Raw genomic sequence first — 23,616 nt, 5'->3', positions numbered from 1 at the left:
ATATGGTATTGCTAACTGATTTTTATTCTATCCAGTATGATATTGGTAACTTTAATGGCTATGAAATAGGACTTGCATTCTCTTACAAAATAAAACAATTGAAGAAAATATGTTTTCATACACATAAGAGCCAGAAGTTAAACACCTACTGGAGGAAAGCAAGGCAATTTAAGAGGTGAGCTGCTTAGCACCAGGTATCTGAACACTGTCTGGAAGTAAGAAACTAAATACATGTCAAATTAGAGGTTTATAAAGCCCTTCATCATCCAGTAGCTATGTCCCCATTCCATGGGCCATGTATGAACAAAGTAACTCAGTGTTCCCTTTCTTTACCAGGAAAAAAGACAGGAAAACAAACGTCAGAAAATGAATCCAAAGTACTGTCTTTAGAATGGACACTTGCACATGTATTTGATATTTGAAGAGATGCAGCAAATATGATAAATGAAGGGTGCAGCAATATTTAAAGAATTCTGTGCACAATTTATATACTGGAAATACACATTTGTCTAGGTCACATAGAAGTTGTCCTATAAAGCTAAAGGTATAACAGGCACTACTATGAAGTACGTAAGCAATGGCAAACCATTACAAAGGGGGACCATATCTAACCTCCGCTTCCTTCCCAAGAACTCTCTTCCTCCTTTTCCCTTGTAAAGTTTCAGTTTTAACCAGGTTCTTCTGCAACTCAAATTTGCAGTAATGCTAGAAGGAGGAAGAAGACAAGTTTCCTACCACATTAATCAGCTAAACTAGCTCAGACTCATCTGCTGAGCACATACAACCAAGCCTGGTGGGAAGAGGGAAGAGATGAGATTCTCATCTTTGAAGAACCATGAGATGTCACCACACAGCTTGCTCTTGCTGTGGAACCAGAGAAGCACACTAATAAGAGCAGCTTAGGTATGAATTCAGTCAGCAATTTTAGCTAAGGTACCAGACTTTCAGCTGAGATGGCAGATGTTTGTACTCCTTCTCCTAGGGACACACAAATTTTCAAAGTTTTCTTTTACAACCTGCAGAACAATAAATGCGATTTGTTGTCTAAAGAGACAAATAGGGAATATATGCCACTCTAGGATTCAAAATAGCTGCCTAATTTCAGCCAGTCTTGCCCAAGTGCACTGATATCCCCATGAATCCATTTCAACTCACTGACCCAATAAGAAACTGCTAATGAGTTTGTGAATTAATCTAAATCATTGAAGAACCTGACCATAATTAAACTATATCAAACCATAATTGATACAAGAAAAAAAAAGGAAGAAAAAAATTGAAATCCTTTCTTGCAGCAGGGGTAAGCCATGGTACTATAGGATTTTGCCTATGGTCTCTGAACCACTTTAGAGATGGAACCTGTAAAGCAATATGAGAACTATGGGGTCACAGACCATTAAGCTGACTGAGTTTAGCCACTCTGCACTTTCCCTAGAAAGTGTTAGAAGTCTGCTATTGTAGTCTTTTGACCAAGTACCAAGTGATACTAACTAAACCATGTAGCACAGCTGAGAACTGGCACAAGGGAAGCTCCACATCATTTAACTTGATACTTGCTGTGTTTTCCACTCCTTGCAATTGTGAAGTCATTTGAATCCAGTTACTTTCTTTCATCTCAACAAGCCAAACATCCTACAGCAATTCCAGCATTTTCTAAGCACTTACTTCGGTTTGCAGTCTCTTTGATAATTCTACAAAAAGAAAAATAGATCTTTTATGCCAAAATATGAGACAATCAGCTCATTTGATTTAATTATGGATTGCGGTAGAACCTTTTCCATGGTGAAGTCCTATTCTACTGGCTTTTATCACAGCATCATCCAGTTACTACTGCAACAGTTTTATGCGTACAAACATGGTCACACAGACAAAAACTTCAGGGCTGCAACAGAAGTATTGGTACCTTTGTAGAATGCTTTGAAATATCTGACTGAAATTAAGTATTCCCCTTGCTGTCCAAAAAACATTTTATACCAGGCAATGAAGTTCCAAGTGTTAACTAGCCCAACTGGACCAGGTATCAACAGAAGCTCTGTTAACAAACACAGAAAGATTGGCCTTTACTTTTTCCCCAGGAACACAGTTCACTTTCCTTTCATGCATCTCTAGTATTTACAGGCACTATCCACCTTGACAGCAGTGCCTGGAGTTTTGTTTTCCCTAAAGAAAACAAATATTTGCCTCCAAACAATATGTTGTTATTGTTATTATTGTGAGTGAAGTTGAGCTGTTAAATTGTATTCTGTGAGTGCCTGCAGTCACTTACTAATTACCATCAGTGAGAGCTGAAATCTTCATTTTTCTGCACTGCAAGGATGAGCAGCTATGTTGATTTCATCCAGCAAACATGTTTCGGTAGCCTTGTTCTGAGACTTGGAACACACCCAGCAAGCAGCCATCGGCAGTGCTGTTTCCCCCCTTTCATTTGAGGGGGTCTCAAAATGGGGATGTGGGAAGGGGGGAGGATTGGAACTACACAGAACTTCCCAGGAGGAGGGGAGGAAAAAAAACACAAAACTAGAACCAAAAGGTGACAAGTGATATACTGATGGTGGAAGGACAGAGGAATATCACATTAAGAGAGGAAGAAGATAAGGAAGCCAGCTGCTTTGGCCCAGAGAAGCTGCAGGAACAGGGTCAAACTCTTTGCAACTTATCTCAAATAGGATGAGGAGGATATATCCTAGGGAAGCAGCACTCTACATCTGAGAACTACTGTTCTAGCAGCTTACAGATTAGATTGCCTGTGCCTGAACTTACCTGCAGGACACACGCCTGTGAGGGAATATCCTGCTCTGTCACCAGCTTTTTCTACTTGCATACCAAGTAGAACCACATTTTATAACTGCACAGACTAACATTTTGAGCTACCATTCCAGCCTTGCATTTTAGGTTTGCTTTTACTTTGTTTGGCTGTCTAATAATGCGTTTAGTGCATCACTTAAGCACTCTCTTGGAAGGCTGCCTTTCTATTTATCATACCTTTTATGAGGCTGTAAATAGCATTCTTTGAATTAAACAAGCAATAACCCTCACTGTTTTGCAGCCACCCTCTCTCAAAAGTTGTACATCTTGCATCCCATGTGTTGTTTTTTGGTTTTTGTTTTTTTTTTTTTTAATTGAGAAAGATTTACAGTATAAACTGTTCTCATAGTCTCTCCCAAATGTTTCCCCTTGAGTTAATAAATACTTGCAAATACTAATCAGGCACACCCACATTAAGAAACCACCAAAACTCACCAATCAAGAACAGCCGTAGATCATTAATTTGCAGAATAAAAGCTTCTCAACAGGAGCTGAAGGCTTGAAACACTCACTTGTTTTAAAACAATTTCTCGGTCTACAGGACACAAGGACACCCAAGACTGATCTTGATGCATACACCCTTTTCCAAGTACACTTTTGAAAATAAAGTTACATAGAATAAGTTAACATGCCTCTTTAGAGGTCACTTCTAGTTAAGCTGCACATTTGGAGCCAGCCTAGGATGTCTTCACTTTGGTGTTTATACTTAAGAAGTCTACAAAATAACTTGAAGCTCCTGCCCCTGCCACTTTTTTGTTGGGTGGTAAGGACTATTCAACATCTACTCTAGGAGCTGTGCAGTTGTGATACGGCCACAGCTCCTGCTCCAGCATGTCACTTAACACACTCCAACAAGAAGTTTTGGGTTCGGCAAACACAACAATGAGAAGTTTTTAGCCCAAAGGTGTAGTCCAAAATGAGGGTAAACCACAATTTTTTAGCATATTAAGAATCCTGCATCCCTTCATTCCAGTATTCCCTGTTACGTATAGTAAGAAAACCACAAGCAGAAAGATACCATAAAAAGCTGTAAAAACAGCCCAATGGCCAGTAAGATGGGTTTTGAAAACAAAACCTAAAAAGTTTCCTCGCCCTTCGAGCACACCCTCTGACCCCCAGTGCTATTTTAAGTTTTTTTCCCCTTTCTCCACTGAACTCCTACTCTCCCTCCTCAGTCACTGGGAGCTTTAACAAACAAGAAGAGGTCTTCCAGAGCTTTCTAGAAAGTTCAAGACACAGGAGAGTTAGAGGAGGTAGAAGTGCCTCTGCTTTCAGTTTGCCCTTAAGGACATCACCACGTTTCACTACGTTAAATGCTTTTGAGCATTTATTAAACAAGCATCTCACAGAAAACTCTTACACCTCTCACACTACCCTGTCTTCAGCCAGGCTTTCCCTCTGAAGCAGCTTATGCAGATCCCATACGGGGAGGAAACTACTTCTAGCACTGAGGCGACTGGAAAATTCGAGCAAAGCCCCCCATCCTGACCCCCAGAAGGGGGAGGACAGCAAGCCACCATTTCTCACTTGGAGAAGAAAAATCAAGTTGTGAGTTATCACAGTGAGAAGCCGCATCCCAAGAGGACTGAACACACTTCCAGCACATTTTGAAGAAGGAGCAGTCTCTCTGAGCGCGCTTGAAATCATTTGGAGGGCAGCTTTCAGGCAAAAAGAGACCACATAGAGCAAAATTTTTTTCCCCCCCCACAAGAAACTCTGTCAGCCACCGGTGGGAGATGGAGGTGGGATGCACAGGGGTGGACAACTCTGGGTCAGAAATATGATCAATTTTACCAACTTCACAAGGAAAACACGTATTTTATTTATGTATTTTTGAGTCGAAGGGTTAAAAAAGCCCTTCACCCTCTCGGTTTCGGGTCTGCTCCGTGCCCACCACCCCCCCGAGGGGCTCGGGGAGGCTCCGCGGCCATTTTCCCCCACCCCTCCCTTCCTCCCTCCCTCCCTCCTCGCCCCCCGCACCCCTCGGGGGGGCCCCATACCGACCCTTAACGGCTCTCAGCACCCCGGGAGGGGCCCCAGAGCCCTACAGCCGGCCTCACCTCATCGTCGTGGTGCTGGCAGTAGCTGGCCCGGTCGGGGAAGACGGAGAGGATGTTGTAGGGCGAGGCGGGGTAGGGCGGGCTGAGGGCGAGCGGCGCAGCCGGCCCGGCGGCAGCAGCAGCAGCGGAGGGGGGCGGCCCGGCGGCGAAGCGCTCGATGAAGTGGTCCTTGGTGAGGCGGACCCGCTGGTGAGCCCGCACGCAGTTGTCGCACAGGTGCTCCTGGCAGTCGAGGCAGCGGGAGCTGGCGGCGTTGCCCTCGTCGCAGGAGCTGCAGCGGGGCTCGCCCTGCCGGCTGTGCGGCCGCCGCAGCAGCAGCGCGGCCGTGGAGGAGCCGCCGCCGCCCCCCGACGACGAGGAGGAGGACGAGGACGTCGAGGAAGGCGCCGCGGACGACGAGGAGGAGGAGGACGACGACGAGGAGACGGCGGCGGCGGGCGAGGAGCCCGGCGGAGCCGCGCGGTGCGGCGGGGGGCGGCCGTGGTGCCGGTTGTTGCCGCCGCCCACCCCCGGGGCCGAGCCGGCGGCGGAGGGGCCGGGGGCGACGGGGCGGCCGTTCTTGTGCTCGTCGGCGGCCGCCGCCACCACCACGACGTCCAGCAGGTTGCTGAGGAGGAAGTTGGAGGAGGGCAGCGCGTCCATGCCCGACGGCTCCGAGATCACCACCTTCTGGTCGCAGATGGGGCAGCGCAGCTTGAGCGCGTCCCCCGCGCCGGGGTGCCGCTGCGCCTCCAGGCACTGGCGGCAGAAGGCGTGCAGGCAGGGCAGGACGTGCAGCCGCCTCGGAGGGCCCCCCCCGCAGGACGAGGAGCCGCCGCCGCCGCCTCCTCCTCCTCCACCCCCCCCGGAGGAGCTGGAGGTCTGCGAGGAAGACGACGAGGTGGAGGAGTTGGAGGAGAGGGGAGCCGGCGAGCCGCACATCTCCTTGCACAGCGGGCAGATCTGGAAGTCGGCCTCCGGGAACGAAGCCATTTGCGAGGGGCCTGATCCGGGTGGAATTGAAGGGGGGGGGGAGAAGAAAAAAAAGCCGATCTCCCCCTCAACACGCAAAAAAAGAAATCAAAGAAAAGGAAAAGTGAGGCGAGGAGGGGTGGGGGGGCGTGCCGAAGGTAGTTTTGCAAAGGGCTTTACGAGCACGCTGGCATCGATCAGTCGTTTTGCCAAGTGGGATCGATTGGCCGGGTTTGCAAATAGGGTGTCATCGATCCGGCCGTCCGCAGGGAGCTGCTGGATCCTCGCCTCGTACCTCGCCGCCGTGGGGATGAGGGGGGTAAGGGGAGGTATTTTTGGTATCAAGGTGTAGCCGACCCGCTCTCCCTCAGCAAATGGATCCTCTCTTCCCTTCCATGTACTTAACCCCCGATCCCCCGCTGCATTAGCCGAATTGTATCGATCCCCGGAGCAGTCAATACCTCACGCAGTCCTCTCATTTCCCCCCTCGGGTCAGCAGTTTGACAAGGCGCTTTGGTTACCCGTCTTCTCCCTCGACGGAAAGTGCATGGGCGCCGGGCGCCAGGTCCCCCCCCGTGGCCGCCGGGGCCCGGGCTCAGCTCTGCTTTGCTTTGCTCTGTCCTGGCTCTTTTGCTTTGCTCTCCTCTGGCCGCTGCGGCTCCCTCCGGGCTGGGGGCAGCGGGGCTTAGCGCGACTTTCGCTCTTTCTTCTTGGGGCGTTGGGTTTTGTCCTCTTTTCCTTTAAACCTGTGCTTGGCGGGGGGGAAGGGGAAATTTCGTTTCAGTTCCCCCCTCCACTTTTGCAATCCAGAGCAGCTCTAGGAGAGAGAGAGGCACTGAAACACAGCGGCCGGGCAGACTTCTCCGGCTCCAGTCCTCCCCCGCCGACGCCTGCTCCGCCACCGCATGACTGGGGGTGGGGATGGAGGGCGGCCTCGGTGCCCACCCCACCGGCGGGACCCAGGGGAGGAGGAGATGGATGGGGCAGGGAGGGGAGAAAAAAATTACAGAAAAGGCTGCGGGGACGGCGAGGGAACGGGATCCGGAGGCTGATCGGAGCAGCCCCCCCTGGGCTGGGCTCGCACACGCCGCGGCCGGGCAGAGGAGCAGCGGCAGGTCCCCGCCGGCCGCCCTGAATTATTCATGGGGGGTGGATTAGATTCGCTCGCACAAATTGGAGCCGCTGTGCAATGCTATCCGAGAGCGCTCCGCTCGCCCCCTCCTCCTCCTCCTCCTCCTCTCCTCGGTTCTCGCTCGCTCGGAGCCCCTGCAGCGCCTGGGATCACGTTTCCTTTGTCATCGCGCCTCTTCGCGTGGGGTTTTATTGAGAAAACAAAAATAATAGAAAACCCGGGCGGAGGGAGCGAAGAGGAGGAGGGGGAGGAGGAAAAAAAAAAAAAAAAAAAAAAATCAGCCAACCCCCCCCACCACACTCCCCCCCCTTTTAAAACCCACCTCCCCCTGCAAAACGCCTGGCCGGAGCCCGGCGGCCCCGGGGGGCGAATTAGCAGCAATTACTCACTGATGCGGCGGCACCGTCCCGGCAGCCGGGGAGAGCCATCGCGCCGGGCGCCTTCCCCGGCCCGGCGGGGGTGCGGCGGGGCCGAGCCCGGCCCCGGCGGCGCGGCTGGGAGGTGGGGAAGGGTCCGGGGAAGGGGGGCTCAGGGCGGGGGGCAGCGCATGGCCCGGCCTCGGCAGGGCTGGCGGCGCTGCCTCTGGCCCCGCTGCGGCCGCCGGCACTGGGGCTGGGCGGCGTGCGGGAGCCTTTTAAGCTCCGACGGCGCGGGCTGACTTCCGCCCGGCTCCGGGGGGCGGCCGGGGGGCGGCGGCGGCGGGCAGGAAACATTCGCCCTCCTCCTCCTCCTCCTCCATCTCCTCCTCCTCCTCCTTCTCCTCTTGCTGCCCGACCTGCCCCCATCCGCCCTGCCGGACCCCCCGCCCTTTGCCACGGCTCCTTTCGGAGCCGGGAACCCCCAGCCGCCTTCACCCCCCCCCCACCTCCTTTATTTTTATTTTTTTCCCTTTTAATTTATTTATTCCTTTTCGTTTCAGGGCTTTGCGAAAGCGTCGGGGCGCCAAGGTGGCTTCAAACCTGCCGCATCCTTGCGCCCAGCCCGTTTTGCGCCGCTGCGGCCGGCCCCGGCTCTGCTGCTCTTTCCCCTCCCGACCACGAAGCCAGCAAAAAATCGGCGTCCGTCCCCCTCGCACCGCCGCGAAATCCCGGCTGTGACAGCAGCAGGGCGAGGGGGGCTTGCATCCATCCCAACTGGCGTCGCGCCCCTCGCGAGGGGAGATGTCGGAGAGCAAAGAGCTGAGATTGGGAAGGGTACGTGCAGGGCTGTGCATGGAAGAGGTTAAACAAACAAACAAAAAAAGCCAAATGAACTCAAAACAAATGCGCATCAAGCAGTGGTAATAAATAAGGGAAAAAAGAGTGAAAAGGAAAACAGGCTATTGAACTACATGGTATGATGTTCCTCCTCTCTTTAGGCCCTAGACATACAAAACTAGGCACTGACTGAAACTGTCTACTTAGAAATAAAAACACCTTTTGCTGACAGGTACCAAACCCAGCAATGAGCCATGCCTGTGAGCATCTCCAAAAGCTCTTCAGAGACCCAAGAAACTCAAGAGCACAGCGTCCTTATGCCAGACCGCGCACCGGGAATCACTGAAGAAGTCCACAGGGCAGTTCCCATGCATTAGGTTATAAACAAGCATGAATATTTATCGTGCCCCTCAGTAGTGTATGCAGCTGGGAACTTGCGTTATTTATCAGTAAAGGATTTGGCTCCGGGGCTCTGTTCTTTGTATCCCGCATCCATATGTTCACAGCAGAGCGTGCAGGTGAAACCCACCACGGCTTTGACTAGCAGAGGTTAAAAAATCATTGAGCCTTGACTTGACTCTGTTTATTTGTACTGTGGTTGACGCAGAGGATTATGATGCTGTGGAGCTTGTCCTTTTCCAGATGAAGCCAGTTAGTTGCGAAGAGCGGTAACTCCCCGAACAACAAACGCCCAGCCGGGCTGTTTGGGTTTCCCAGATAACGCCTTCCACTAGCCCCCTTGCTTGAAATCCTTGCCTTTTGCATTCAGAAATATTTTAATTGGGCAGAAATCCCCCGGTGCGTGTCTCCAGGCATATCTGACACCCCTGCCTTCCTCGGTGACAGCTGTTTGCTTTTCAGCTAGCCGGCTGAGGGGGGAAATGCTGCGCCTCCATGCTTCAAATGGCTCCTGCGGGTTCACGAGGCTACCTGCCTGTGGAAGGTCCTTTTTTGCTGACAGGATCCACTGTGCTTGTGCCAAAGCTCCTGCACCTCCTGTACCACTTAAACCCTCCCCGAGCTTGTAAAAACCTATAAGCATTCCCTGTCCCCAGACAGTGGGTCCTTATTCCCCGACTGTCATCCCTGTGTTTGGGCACCTCTGTCTTTCTAGATCTAAGTCCCTCTTTTCTCCTCCTTCCACCGCCCTGAAGGAATGCAGCGTTTTGAGGCTTTCAAGTATGGATGCCTTTCTGTTTTCATTATGAAAAGCACTGAAATAAAGCTAAAGGGAATACACTGATCTCACGCTCGCTTCTGAAACATCAGCTGCTGGAGCACTCGTGTGCTTGGCGACACAGCAGACAGCGCTGAGCATTTTTCTGCTTAGTGCATTGACTCGATGCTTTTCGATCCAATTAACTTCTTCTGCTATAAAAAAACCCCTCGGCTCTCCTCAGACAGAGCAAGGCCTCGATATATTTCATTTGTTTTCTAAGCCGACAAACACAGGGGTGAGTAACAGTGCAAGGGCGATAGGTGAAGTACGGGGGTCCGCTGGTTCCTCGGTAGACAGCAGGATGAGAACTTATTTTTATGATTTTTCCCTGGGAAGCTCATGCTTTGCATCTACCCTTTTTGTTTCCTAAAAACAAAAGAACAATAGCTATCCTGGTTAGCAGGGCTATTGTCCCTCTGTGCCAAATAAATGAAATCTTACTGCTTACGTGAGCGTCCGAGGCATTTCTCGGCATTCTCCTTTGTGTCACTCTGCTGAGGTTTCTCGCATTTCTTCCCTTCTCTCCTGTATTTTTCACGCCCGTTTCTCCCATCTTTCTTTTGTCCCCCATTCATATGCTGTTGCCATCTGAATTTGAAACGGCGTAGCTTGTTCTCGAGGCGAGTCCCTCACTTAGACTGCGGCGAAATCACAACTCTGCTGCGATTGCATCGGAGCTGTGTTAAGATATGAAATGTTAAAACATTCTGACAATGTGAAAATCTGGGCACAACTGGCCAGATCTTCAGAGACACCTACCTAGCCTCAAAATAGCTCCGAGGATTTGGGCCAGCTCCTGCCTAATTGGAAAATCTCTATTTGGCAACGTTTGCCTGCCCTTGACTAACCGCCCAGCCACTGCAGCTGACCTGTGCATTAAAAATACATTATTATTTTTTTCCTTTTCCCCTTTTATTTCAGAGAAAAATAAGGCTTTAGGATGGAAGACTGCACCTGAATCATTCCCTACCATCTGCTTCAAATGTCGGGATGTGCTTTCCACACTGTCCGTGCTTGGAAACTTTGTCTGCTTGAAGGAAAGCATCTGCTTTCTGCCAGCAGCACGACAGGACAAACAGAACAGTGTTCCTGCCAAAAGCAATACAGCTGGAAAAGCCAGGGGTCTGAAGGTTAAAAGCTTTGTTAAATAGAACCAGGTACAGTAATTGTGGGTTTGGGGATATTTTACTGTAATTTTAGAGGCAAACACTCACATAAGGAGCTCTCCCCTATACCACCTGCGTGAAACGGTCCAGCAGCCGGGCGGTTTTTGCCCTGCTGTGTTGAGCATTACGGCAGCACGCAAGCTCAAAGCTCATTATGGTGTGTGAACAGAAGAGGATGAGTAGCTGGTAAAAGTCCCTGAAAACACACGCATAAGAATAATAAACATATAGGAGCAAACTTCTCTGTCATTGTGGCTTTTTTTTTTTTTTTGCACCTAAGGACCTGGAAAACATTTCCATCCCTGATATTGCTATACCAAAGGAGTCCACATATATAAAAAAAATAAAAAACAAGCCAGTAGTTCATCACTTTAAGTGTTGTGTAGCATTTTCTATGAATTATAAAAGCCTAAAACTCTCCCCGTCCTGGTGCACCCGAGAATCCCCTTCCTTCTCCATTTGTTATCAGTGAGGAAGAGGCAAGAGCCGCAGCGCTGCATCCTCCTTGGATCTTTGCCTCCCCCACTCAATCCATGTGTGAGGGGGTCACTTTCAGCAGATCTATCCCAGTAAAGGCTTCAGCAAGGCTTTGATGCTGCCTCCATCTTTTGGGATTTCACATTTGTCGAATAGTCCCAAATAAGTGAAAGAGGAAGGGTTTGCTGTTGTTCCTTAGCTCACTGTTAGCGGCTTTTTCACTACACTCAGAGGAATATCCATCTTTTTTTTTGGCTTTCACCATGACGGTACTCCATGGACAACTGTGCCACTTAAGTCCAGCCACTTTAGCGCTGATTTGTGCTTTTTTCCCCCCCTTTCCTCATTTTTCCTCTCGCAAGCACAAACTTCTAAATTTGCCTCAGATTCCAAATTTGCCATGCCTGCTCTTGCGCACTGACTCTCGCTCAACCATATATCTGTCATTGGATCCATTAGTAAGTACAGTAGTAAGTTCAACTTTCTGCATGTGTTGCTGAGCTTCCCGTATGGTATGCTGGGTCTCGAGCAGGGTGGAGGGCCGGGGAGTAAAGGAGCGGTGAAGTGTTGTCCCCACGGTATAAATCACGGGGAACTGGCTTGCGCAGCAATTTAATTCAAGCTCTTGATGCCCCCTCCTCCACCCATCCATCTCCCCTCCAGCAGGGTCACCTTGAGTTTAAGGATGTGCTTGTTGGGATGTGGTAGGATCCAGAGGGGAAGAGAGAGCCTCCCCGGTACACATGTGCAAGTGGAATCTCTAGATCGTGTTGGCGTGCATGCAACTTTGCATCTTTGCACCCTTCAAGAGCTGTTGGCAAGCAGGGATATTGTGCTCGAGCAGCTGACAATGCTTTTAACCCCAGACACAACCAGGTTAGGGGATCGATGCTCTTCTCTGCGTTCCCAAGAGCAGTAAGCCCCTGCTGTCATGCCTGACAGCACAGAGCCGATGCAAAGGTGTCAATTTTTGGATGTGCTAAAGTAAGTTTTTTTCACTTATGTTGATAGTCTCACCTTTTACACCTAAGCCTCTCTCTAGCTCTCCTGCTACTTGGTATGCTCCTGAGAACTATTTTTTTCCCTGTGCATTCTGATTCCTTTCTTCTTTCTTTCAGAAATTCTGGCTGAAAATCATATATTTCTAACCACTGAGAGGGATTTACATCTCAAGGACTTTTAGCACCTTTTTCTCCCAGTAACTGCATCTCAAAAAGTAGTTTCCAGACCTCTCAAATCTCTCTGTATTCACCATCTGTTCAATCAGATCCCTTGCTCCACTAAGTACCTGCGTTGGCTTTAATCTCATGCTGACAGCACAACTATTGCCCTCCAGGATGGGCTCAAGGCCAGAAGATGAAAATGTTTGTTCTCCTCACCCTAGCCCTGCCCTAATCCTGTCATGGTTTTCAGAAGTGATGCTTGCCTTTAAGAACAGTCTAAATCCAGGTTTGGGAGCACAGGGAAGTGACTGGATGTTGGGCTATATAAAACACATGCAAAAACTGATGCTGGAGTGGTATGAAAAAGGGCTCTCAACTCACCTTCAAAGAAAAGTCCCATCGGGTCCCCTTTCCCTTCAGGAAAAGCTTGGCAGAGTAGACACATCTTGTAAACACGCTCTGCAGGTCAAGGAACACAAGCTCGGCGCAGCTGGGGGCAGCAAGCAGGTGCCAACATTACGGGCTAATAATTGCAAACGTTTCGTTATTAGTCTCCTGTTTCATGACAGCGCCGCTGCCCCGATACCTCCCTCAGCGTTTATCCTCTCTGCGTGCTTAACTCGGCTGTAACTCCTGAGTCAGCCCCACCTTTACTGTCCTCCACCCCCCCAGGACCCTTTTACAGGGTTGGGGGAGCACTTTTAGCTGCAGGAGGTGGTACACGCTGCCGCTCGGGGGAGAAAGGCTTGCCAGCTGCTAACGCTTCCACGCAGCTGTGTAAACTCAGGGTGCAAGCAGCTGCTCCCTCCAGACCTGCTGGAGGGAGCCGAAATGCTTGGGCACCTCGGTTCTTTGCTAGCAGCCCCCGGTTTGGCCCCAAACACCCCGCAGCACCGCCACGGCCAGCCCTGTGCGGGGCAGGATACGGCCCTTGTGCATGTCTTCAGGATAGCTGGGACAGAGTGCTGCCCTTACACCCCCTCCTCATTCCCCAGGGACCACAATTCCTGGAGCACGGGTGGACCATGACCCATGCAAGCACTTGTGGCACCAATCCTAACCCTGCTCTCTAGCACAGGAGCAGCTCTGACCAAGGCAGGTCTGTTCCAGAGGTGTGAATTGGATGCTGAGAGAGAAAAGCGGAGGTATTTTTGCAGTGTCCTTAGCAGAAAAATAGTCTTAGAGCTAACCCAGAGCTCAAATGTTTTGGGTTTTATGTGTTGAAACCGACTGGTCAGTGAGAGTATAGCAATGGTAACACGCTCCTTTACCAGAGGGAATACGCGAACCAGTAGCCCTGCAGAGTGATAATCGAAGTTTCGGGTTCACTTGAGTATTGTAATTGGCTATAATTGCATTTCCTGTAGGGAAAGCCATAAGGTGGGCTCAGAGGAAGCTTTTGCTACCTCGCTACCTCCAGACTCAGGTTACAGGATGAGGCTCTTATGCACCCGCGGGACGTGTGAGAGGTTCGAGTCTCAGATCCCAATTCCACTTGGCTCCACAAGGCAGCCAAGGAGGGAGCAGCTCTTGCTCAGACAGCTCTCCCTGGCCATGAGAAGCTCTTGGGGTGGCTCCTCCCCTACACGGGACCCTGACAGCACTTTTATGGTCCCTCATAAATGCCCTTCTCGCATGCTGATGGCATAATACTCATCTTTTTGCTACAGCCTCCTTCCCAAAAATGCACCCTGAGGACCCTCTGGTTTCTTGGAGGCTCTCCGGTGTCCCTTTGCAGTGCGCCTTGTGTCCGCATGCAGAAGGGCACATTGGTGTAAATCCTTCCCAGTATACCTCCACCCCGGGAGCCACAAACAGGCCGGGGGATAAGACAAAGGGAAGCTTTCTTCAAGCAGAGGATGCCACAGAAACTGTTTGCAAGAGCAGGAACTTTAAAGGGAAGGCGGCGACTCGGAGAAATTTTAGAGCCGTTGAGCCAGGACTTGGCTGATGCTGAAGGTCTCACACAGGGGAACCCCACAGCTCCGAGTATCTTTTCCCTTTTTCTGCTCTGCTGAAGCAGGGCGTTGTCTCTCCTTCCAAATAAAACCCATGTATGTTAGGATGATGGATGGCAGCTGGGAAGAGAAGTTTGTGTGTCTTCTGTTTGCTCGCCGCGGAGCGCCGGAGTTGTGTTGAGGCTGACAGCCCCTTTTGTGAGCCACAGCCTCGCCGTACAGATGCTCATTTGTTTCAATAAAAGCAGCCAAGGGGCTTGTGTGGTCTCTGCGGTGCGGACCCTTCCCTTCCTCAGCATTTCAGAGCTACCAGCCTCTGGATGCTACCGCGAGGCGGAGAGGTAAAAATAAGGAAGGAGGGAGCGAGCCTCAGGAAGCCAACTCAAACGGCGGAGGCGGCATCTCAGGAAGCTCTCCCAAGACGCTGGGGTGCAGGGCAGGTGAAGAAGATCAGAAGCGTAGGAAATCAGGGAAACAGATGTGGCCGTGCCAGGCTTAGGGGAGGGAGCTCCCGAGATGCGGGGACGGCATTCCCATGCCTTCCCATCTGGCGGCGAAGGAAATTATGTAAAGTGGAGGGGCGAGGGGCCCCCTTTCTTTTTTTTTTTTTCTTTTTTCTTTTTTTTTTTTTTTTCTCCCAATTCTTTTCTCCCCTCACTTCCCATGATGCAATTAAGCATCCATTGCTGACATCACCATGCATGCACGCTGAATGCAGCCATTGTGTCTCGGCCACGGTGCTGTACTATATATAGATTAGTTGCCAATCTCTGCTCTCTATCAGCAGGGACGACACCCAAGGAATTAAGCGAGCGGTTGCGCTGGAGGGCTCCTGGCTTCTGTCCCGTGCCCTCAAGACACGACGGACTGCACGGTGGAACTAGAAATAATCAAAGATAAGTGATTTGGGGGCTGCGCCAGGAAACTTTTTCGAAGGATTGATTTGCAGCAGCTCTTCTGTGGCGGTAGGAAGGCAGCCTTCGAGGTGGCGGTGCAGGAAGCAGAGAGACAGCTTGGCCTGCAGGTAAAAGTAAATGGCTAGTCAGTAATCTCCCCTGGCCAGTCGCTGTGCCAGGTATCAATGTGTAGTTGCAGATCCTGCTTCTTCAGTGCCAGGTGGATGGAGGAAAACCAGCTCCCTGGGGATTCGCAGGAGGTGATAGGAGGTGGAGGGCTGGAGTCCCGGGCTGGGGTCCCCGAGCCACGCAGCCCCTCCCTGCTCAGCAGCGAGCTGTTAGATTGACACACGTTGGCGGCAGACAACTCCAAGGTGTAAATTGACCCCGAGAGGAAAGCTTTGATGTTGGGGGTTTTATTCCTTCTTTCTTGTTGACTTCACTCCAGGCCAAATTCCAGCTATGCCGTGGCCACTAGCAGCTTTCTCCATCGTTTCGTAAAGTCCCATTCCAAGGCGATGAGACCGAGTGTTGTCTCAGCCCTAGGCACTCACCTTCCTGCCCTCGTGCCACCCTTGGGCCTGCCACAGCTTCTCCATTCCCCAGAGGTGTTCAGCTCATCACTCGGCACTTTTTGTTGCTCTGCTCTGGCTAAGCATTTAAGAATAAGCTGGGTAAAAATGTTGGCTTCTTGTAGTCCCTGGAAGAGCGATGTTATATAGGTAGCAGGCAGAGAAAAAACTATGAGGGCGGTTTTGAAAATCTCCATGACAGAAATACCCAGCCTCTCTGCCCCCTGCTGCCTCCCCTCCACCAACAAAGAATTTTTCCTTATGTCCAGGCATGATTTCCTTCCCTGCAGCTCATGACTTCTGCCAGTCTTTTTAGGCGATACAAACCCAGCTCCCTTACCCGTTCTTCACACATCACGCTCCAGTCCTCCGACCACATCAGAGACCCTTTGCTCCAGTAAGTCCATATCCTTTTTTGTACTGGGAGCCCCGAACTGGACATGGTACCCCACCTGCAGTTTCACTAATGCTGAAAACAGGGAAAGGATCCCTCCCTGGAAAGAGTCCCTCAGGGATTGCTTCATAATTTTCCTTGGCACAAGGATGAGGCTTGTCGGCTGCTCCTTCCCCACATTCTCCTTTCCGCCTTTCTTTTGAAGGCAGGCATCTTTCTCTGGTCATCAGGGACCTTTCCTGGTTGCCACGACCTTCCAGATATGAGAGAGTGGTCTCACAGCAACATGGACCAACGTCCCCAGCATCCTCAGGTCCCATGGACTTGCCTCCATCCAGCTTACTTCTCTGGTGCTTAGCTTGACCATCCTCCAGCATGGGGAGGAATCCTCTCCCCTGTCTGTGGCACTGAGCTCAGACTTTGCCAGTAAAAGTGAGGCAAAGAAAGGATTGAATGAATTTTTTCCAAGTCCAATGTCAGATGGCAATGGAAGGTAGGAAACCATGTGCCTGGGCACATCACGGCGTGGTGGGGTTGGTGCTCGCCACATATTAAAGCCAGAAAATTAGATATCATTTAAATACAGAGCAACTCCTTGCAGTTCTTGTTGACCAGGTAAACTCTGCCTTTCTCTTAGGTGGTAGTTAAAGCTGCTGCTGTGGAATAAAAACATCTTATACATGGGCTGAGGGCATTCAGTCTGGCACCAGGGGATTCATTACTTGGGTCTCACCCCGGCACCCATCTCCTCTCGCTGTGTGCTCAGATGCTGGGGCACAGCAGAGCGGTCCCCAGCTTTGCTCCAAGCTGTGGTGACAGCTAATGACCACAATTAAAATGGCAGAAGATGGAAAAGTTTTAAGTTTTAAACTTCCTGGATTGTTAGTCACCTCTCAAAGATACTTTAAATATTGGTCAAAGGCCTGGCTGGGGGAAAGCTGACTACGTGACTGTCAAAACAAAACTTCCAGTGCCCCTGGGAACCTGTGAAACTCAAAAAAAACCCAAAAACTTCCAAGCCCTCCAGCAGTAGCTGAGAGTCCTGGCAGTTTCTGCTCCTGACTGCCCTTGGGCGTCTTGCCATGGGGGCCCTGTCATGGAGAGGCTCTGAACTGAACTCATGTATTTGTCTTTTATGATGAAGTTTTGTTGGATTTCTATCACTGCGTGGATCCAAACGGCAGCAGAGACCCCAGTACAAGTGGTGGTTCCTCAGTGGCTAAAGAGAAAAGCCCTACCTTTTAGCGAAGCCTGAAGTGCTGATTCTCTCCTGACATGACAGACTGAGGCTGTCTCAAGAAAAGGTAGATATTTATCTGATCCCAGCACCAGTGATCTGCAAGGCTCTGAAGCCATCTCTGCTTTGCAGGTTTCTGATAAAAGCCCGTTGCGTAATACCCCTGGCTCGCAGGTATAGGAACCGTGGCCAGCCCGTGAGGCCGAATGCATATCTTATCCACCTTGAGGCCAAAATAGCCTGACCTTTAGATGATCTTCGGAAGATGATGAATAATGTATTGCATCTCCCAGAAGGCCGGTTCCTGCCCATGCACTAACTGACGGTTTTCCTGACATCAACCAAGCATGCCAGCTCATATCTTGTCAAAAAGGGTTCTGAGATTACTGAGGGGAAAAACCTGCACAGAGGGGGAGGACTGCTGCGAAAAGAAGTCAAAAACTACTGCTGTTATAAAACAGGAGTGAGTCTTGGGGCAGCCTTGCCGTTATGCAGCGTCTGCAGAGCTGGGATTCTCCCGAGCACAGTAAAATCTATCAAAGAACCATCAGCAGGAACGGAGGGCTACGAGAGCACTTTGGAGAAGTTAATTAGTCTTCTGCTTGTGACTGTGGCTGAGCAGACCTGTGAGTAAGGGCACTGATGAGATCAAGTAGAAACTCCTGTTGGCAAATGACAGCACTGAGCCACTGCTGACAAACCTACTCGCTGCTACAAAGGGTAATTTAGATGCCACCCGTGATGGAGAAGACAACTTTACGAGGCAAAGTCCAAGTCCCGTGGTTCAAGGCAATCTCCAGGGCTGCTTCATCCTCCCATCACCAGCCATTTCCTGCAGGGGCCAGGGCTGTGCCCAGGAGCCCTGGTGTGCCTGGGACAAGAGAAATGTGTCCGTGTGAGGGAACATCCCTGTGGGTGGAGGGTGAGCAGTCTCCTGAGCCAGGCAAGGCTCCTTCCCTGGGCTGCCGCTAGCAGGGTCCAGGAACAGAGGCTTCCTGTCACGAGTCAAATTCTCAAAAGCACCAAAGTGACTTTTAAGCCTAGAGGGAATTTTCAAAGTGATTTAATGCTTAGAAGTTTACACCTGTTCAGGGGACGGGTAAAGCTCCTAAGCCTTGCTTTGGTGCTTTTGAAAGCGCAGTGCCATGCCAATTAGCCCCAGACGTGTTTGCAGAGTAAGAAAGACGCTGCTGGAGTTTCACCTGCTTCTCCGGGCTGGACAACTTCCTGCAAAATGCCTGAGCTCTCGCCCTCAAAGCATGGGCGGATGTCGTGGTGGCAACAATGGGCACAGTTTTGGGGCACTGCAGCCCTTTGATGCTCTGCCCTGCTCCCCTTGCCATCCCTCATGGTGCTCATCTCTGCTCCTCACGCCTCCACCACCAGCTCTTCCTAAAAAATTCTCCTAAAAAAATTTCTCCTAGAAAAGCCTGTGTGCAGGGGCTTGTATCCATCAGCAGGACTGGAACTACTTGGAAGTGATAGCAGTCTTCTTTCAAAGCGTAATAAAAAGAGTGTTTCTCTGTGCCTTATTACATATTCTTTTTCCTAAGCTGACACCACTCGTAATCCTTACACGGTTTGCTCAATTACCATCTTAAGCACTTGCATGATTTTAAGCACCTGGAGAGCTTGGCTGGCTTCACGGGGTGGTGTTTGTGTTTAACGCAACGCCTGGGTTATGCTGCTGACATGCTACAGTGCAACCAAGGCAAACTGCTGGTTTTGACTCCAGCGTAGGTGGTCTCTTACTTCTCTTGGGGCTCTATCTTCCAGCGAGGCTCTCTGAACTGATCATCGCTCCGAGGACTTCTCCACGCCTTTGGAAGATAACATCCATCCTGCTGGGACTTGCTGCTCGGGCTGTGTGGGAACGAAGGGCCATCTGCCCCAGGGCTGCTGCCGTCCCTCAGCACGGCAACTTGGGTGACAAACCAAGAGCTCCTGGGGCGTCCCATGTCTGTGCTGCTCTGCTGAGAAGCAAAATGTGTAACTGGAGCAAAGTGGGCACCAGGGAGCTGGGAGAGCAAAGTCTCACCACCAAGGCTGGTGGGCAGGAGGACAGCCCCAGAGATAAGTCTCTGAGTACGATGAGTGGTGATGGCAGAAGGTCGCTGAATGGGCTGGGTAAAGCACACTTTTGGGGAGGGGGCAAGGTGGACACGAACCTGCTCGCAGCCACTCTTCAGCCAGCATCTCCCATCACAAGGAAAGCTGACAAATTGTTTGTTAAATTATTTAAGATGTTGCTGACTGGTTATGAATTATTAAAGTGTTTAGTACTTACCATTGGGATGGCAACTTGGCCCAGAAAATCACAAGCCTTTCAAGAAACCCAAGGCTGGCCGTGGCTTGCCAGGCCTCACGGGGGTGGCCCAAGGTGGTCGGCACAGCAGTTTCAGCACGAGGAAAGGCATGGCTGATGCCTGGAGCGTGTTGCAGCCTGCGCTGCTGCAGCCAGCTCTGCTGCAGTCTCACAACCTCCCACCACTCCTCCCAGTGCTATTTTTATTTAATATTCACATGCTGGCAGTGCTGGGAGCCAAGAGCCCATGGCACCATGTGCCATATACCACAGAGACGATTCTTGTTCAGTAGTTAGCTTCTACTACTGTGATTTGCTTCCAAAATTATCTTGAGGGAAGAGAGGCGCTAAAGCAAGAATATGCCGATTCCCACCCTTAAATGCATGTTTGTCTTACGTTTCTGCTCCGTTGAAGATATTTGAAGTTTTTTATACTGGCCCTTTTTCCTCCCTTTCCACCCTCCCCCATGTTTGGGGCTCTTCCTTTCTCTTTTAGTTTTCCCATTCCTTGAAACCGTAATCATGTGCTGGCCATTACAACTTCTGTTCAATGCATACTTATCCTTTGTGGTCACCCTTCAAGAGATGGAGATTACTGATCAAAGAAAGAGTGTACCTTATCTTCCAATGTTATTTTGAGAAAGACAAAGCAAGGAGATAAATGCAGCCCATTTTGACTCGCAGCTCTGCTTAACAATACCCTCCATCAGTGTTGAGACAGAAAGGATTGGGCATGCGGTTAAAATATAACTCTTTGGAACAAAAATTCTGCTAATGAGTTCTGACTACACAACACGGCTGTTAAATAACGAGAAGAGGTTCACAATTACACTTGTGAATGAGCAACACGAGTTTGATTTGCAGGCACACGTACTATCATGGCATCCAGCATCCACAATCTAGTCGGCGATGGCTGGAAATCTCTGGAAGTGTTTGTGACTACAGTCAGCTTAATATGTTTGTCCTTGAAACGCACTGTTTCTTATTTAGTATCCTGTGTTCGTTTTTCCTCCCTTGCAAACATTTCAGTCATGCAGCCCAGGAACTGATTAAACCTCCCAATAAACACAGTACAGATGTCAAAGTGAAAAATTCACAAGCTATTCATAACAAGCCATCTGCTGAAAATAATTTGTCTAAACTATTTGGTGAAAATTGACAAAGTAATGAAAATGCTCAGAGATATTTGGGAAAATTCTAATTACCAAAAATCGATAGAAGGCCTAATTACATGTTTTGGATATGACTGAAATCTTCACAGCTTTTTGCAGGGTTTTGGATAATTATTACTCCTCGGCCTGCCTTGCTAGTTTTGCAGTTTTGAAGCAGATAAGTGCATTTCAAGTTCATGCTTACCCTATGGGAACGAGCAGTTTAGGTGTAGCCAGACCATGGTCTGATTTATTGTCCCAGGGCAATAAAAGGCAGAACTCCCACTCATGCTCTATTTGGACTATTTGGTAACTGCAGCCTTCAGAAATTCAGACGACCCAAACAATAGCATTCACTTTTCCTCAGGAAAAGGAATACCTAATCTTTAATATACTTTATTCTTATTATTATCATTATTCAGGTAAATATTTTTTTCTGTGGTCTTTCAAACTGCTCTTGGTGGCACTTTCACTAGTGCCATGTCCTGGCTTTCAGAGCTCCTTGCTGAGCCCCAGAGGTGGGCTTTTTTGTCTGCCTTAGCTCCAGGAGCACATTTTTTCAGTTCTCTGTATTTCTTCTTTTACCTGGTTTACATACTGAGATAGCTAAAGCGTTTTTTTTTTGTGGGTGAGGTGCAGATTCTGGCCACTGTGAGATGTATTTGTTGGTAGATCTGAGATCTCACCTTAAAATCACAAGCTATTTCCTGAAGAAGGCTTAAAGCAAAACATGGCAAGAAAAAAGAAAGGAGAAAGATCAGTGTCTTCAGGAGGCAAAATTTTCCAGCACATTGCTTAAACCCTCCTCTCCCCCACAGGGGCTGAGTAGAGATTAATTTCACAGCATATGAAATCCCATACAATCCACATTCCCTCAATATTCACATTTCCAGGAGGGATTAATCTGACTGAGCATAGCCCACAGACACGCAGAAAGGTGTCTCGGAGTTTTATGGCTGGAAGTCAGTGAAGACCTAGGTCCATCCATCTCCAGCGGTCATAAAAGCAACACGGGGACATTGCTGAGGGCTATGGGGACACTGCTGCTGTGCACATGTGGGATGGGGGCTTCCTTTGCGGGGGACCATGCAGCACAATGAGAAAGCCTGCTCCGAAAGCCTGCATGGAGATGTAGTTGTCAGGGCTTTCACTCTGGGATTAATAGTCTTGGGGTCAAACAGAGAGGTAGGTAGGTACCAATGATTTTTTCAGTAGAGGTTAAATCTGAAATCTGTACTTACAGAGTCATTCCCATGTCTTGTTTCTTTTTTTTTTCTTTTCAACCATCAGTGTAAATGTCCTAAATAACCTGAAATGTCTGTGTATACTGCTGGGTAGGCATAAAACTTAACAATAATTACCACAAGACATTTGATTTGACGGTTGCAGTAAGCACTTGCTTCACATTTTTTTAGTGTGAATTCTGATATTGTTGTCTCAGTTACGTACTGTCAGTAGGAACTGTGGGTGCTGCATGAAAAACACAAGGTGCAAACCTGGTGGTGCTCTCAGCTTAAGGAGACGATGTCCACCCCACACAGCAAGGCAGACAGCGGGTGCATCGCAGTCTGTGCATCCTTGTGAGGAGACAGCATGCTTTTAACCCATTTGTGCAGGTTTATAAGCTACAGCAGCGTGGGTAGCTTCTCCCTGGTCACACCAGACACTGCAGCACTGACCACACGAGAGCCCTTTGGGATGGTGGTCGCAGGAATCTCAAGGAAAGCATCTCCTGGCGGCATATGCCTCAGCACCTCACCTCTCTCCCTCATGGGCAGGCCCACCGCCCGCTCCCTGCCATCCCGAGGAGAAGAAGGTGCCTCCATCCATGCCTTGCCACCCCACAGCCGGTGGGCATGGCGGCCCCACAGGCTACTTTTGGGGTTTTCCTCCTCCTCGGCAGCTGTTCCGGCGGGGTTTGGTAGGACAAGAGTGGCACCCAGTGGCTGGTTCCTCCATCACACTGATCTTCCCCTCAGCCTCTCCAGGCGGTGGGCGAGGGGGGACCATCGTTGCAAACACCACAAAGAGAGGTTTTCCCAGCCCTGGGTTTTGTTCTGAGGGAGCCCACATTAGACGAGGATGCGGGATTGCAAGAGACAAAGTGAAATTTTGTCTGGCAAGACTGAGAAGTGGAAGAGGAGGTAGTTGCAAAGAACCTCTGGTCAGACTTAACCCCAACTCCTGATCCAGATGTTTGGCAAAAACCATGTAACCCATTGCCTTAGAATAACAAAGACCACATTAATCATGCCTAGCAAGCGATGGCCTGCAAGTCCATGTGAACCAGCCCCAAAGCCCGCAGCAAACACTGGTGGTATCTGCTGGAGGTGTGGAAAACAACCAGAGCAACACAGCCGTGGGAGCCCATGGGCCACTGAGCCCAGGCAGGAGGGAGAGCTGGAGCTGGCCCATCACTCATCTTCCTCCGTGGGTCTGATCCACAAGAGAGCTCCAACAGAAATGCTACCAAATTCTGCCTTTTTTAATTCCTGCTGAACCCATAGGGTGAGCAGACCTCAGCCCTACCCCTATTTAGAGCACGGGATGTTGCTGTCTTTGTAAGGACAGACTCTTGATAAGGATGATCCGGCTGTGTTGTTAGAAGTGTGATAAATAAATGGTGCTCAAATGGCTACGTTTCAATACAAGTGGGGTTTGGTGGAAAAAATGTTTTAAGAAAAGCTATATTTATTATTGGTTTTAATCTTTTTAGCGTGATTACAGAGCAGCAGACAATCTACTTTTCTTGTGGTGTAAGAGAATCCTCCTAAATGAATAAAATATGGAGTATGTTAGAACTCAGCTTAAAAACTAGAGAAGAGAGCAAAGGAAAAAGGAGAGAGAACACAGTCAGGTCCCTGTCTCAGTTCTCATTGCCATCTGAGAACTCATGGCTGGAATCCTCTGAAAGAACAACCCCTGGTGGGACAAGAA

General features: G+C 49.8%; 1 protein-coding gene and 1 long non-coding RNA gene across 4 annotated transcripts in view; one reads left to right on the top strand and one right to left on the bottom strand.

Annotated features, from left to right (window-relative positions):
• The window catches only part of TRIM71 (tripartite motif containing 71), a 61,221-nt gene extending 53,514 nt beyond the window's left edge, over positions 1-7,707 (bottom strand). Inside the window, exons 1-2 of one of the 3 annotated variants that reach the window (XM_038174816.2) lie at positions 7,335-7,707; positions 4,863-6,630 (exon numbers count right to left, since the gene is read on the bottom strand). In XM_038174816.2, coding sequence (XP_038030744.2) covers positions 4,863-5,834 — 972 coding nt within the window. In that variant the 5' untranslated portion in view covers positions 5,835-6,630; positions 7,335-7,707. The remainder of the gene's footprint in view (positions 1-4,862; positions 6,631-7,334) is intronic. The other 2 variants (XM_038174817.2, XM_027451106.3) reach the window with 2 other exon arrangements.
• A 286-nt stretch (positions 7,708-7,993) lies between these two features.
• LOC110352414 (uncharacterized) lies at positions 7,994-8,682 on the top strand. Its single transcript, XR_005263413.2, has 2 exons — positions 7,994-8,138; positions 8,374-8,682. It is a non-coding gene; the product is annotated as an uncharacterized lncRNA (long non-coding RNA).
• Positions 8,683-23,616: the final 14,934 nt, after the last annotated feature.

The sequence above is a fragment of the Anas platyrhynchos genome, chromosome 2, assembly GCF_047663525.1.
Source record: "Anas platyrhynchos isolate ZD024472 breed Pekin duck chromosome 2, IASCAAS_PekinDuck_T2T, whole genome shotgun sequence".
Lineage (NCBI taxonomy): Eukaryota > Metazoa > Chordata > Aves > Anseriformes > Anatidae > Anas > Anas platyrhynchos.
This window is presented reverse-complemented; position numbering and strand designations above follow the sequence as displayed.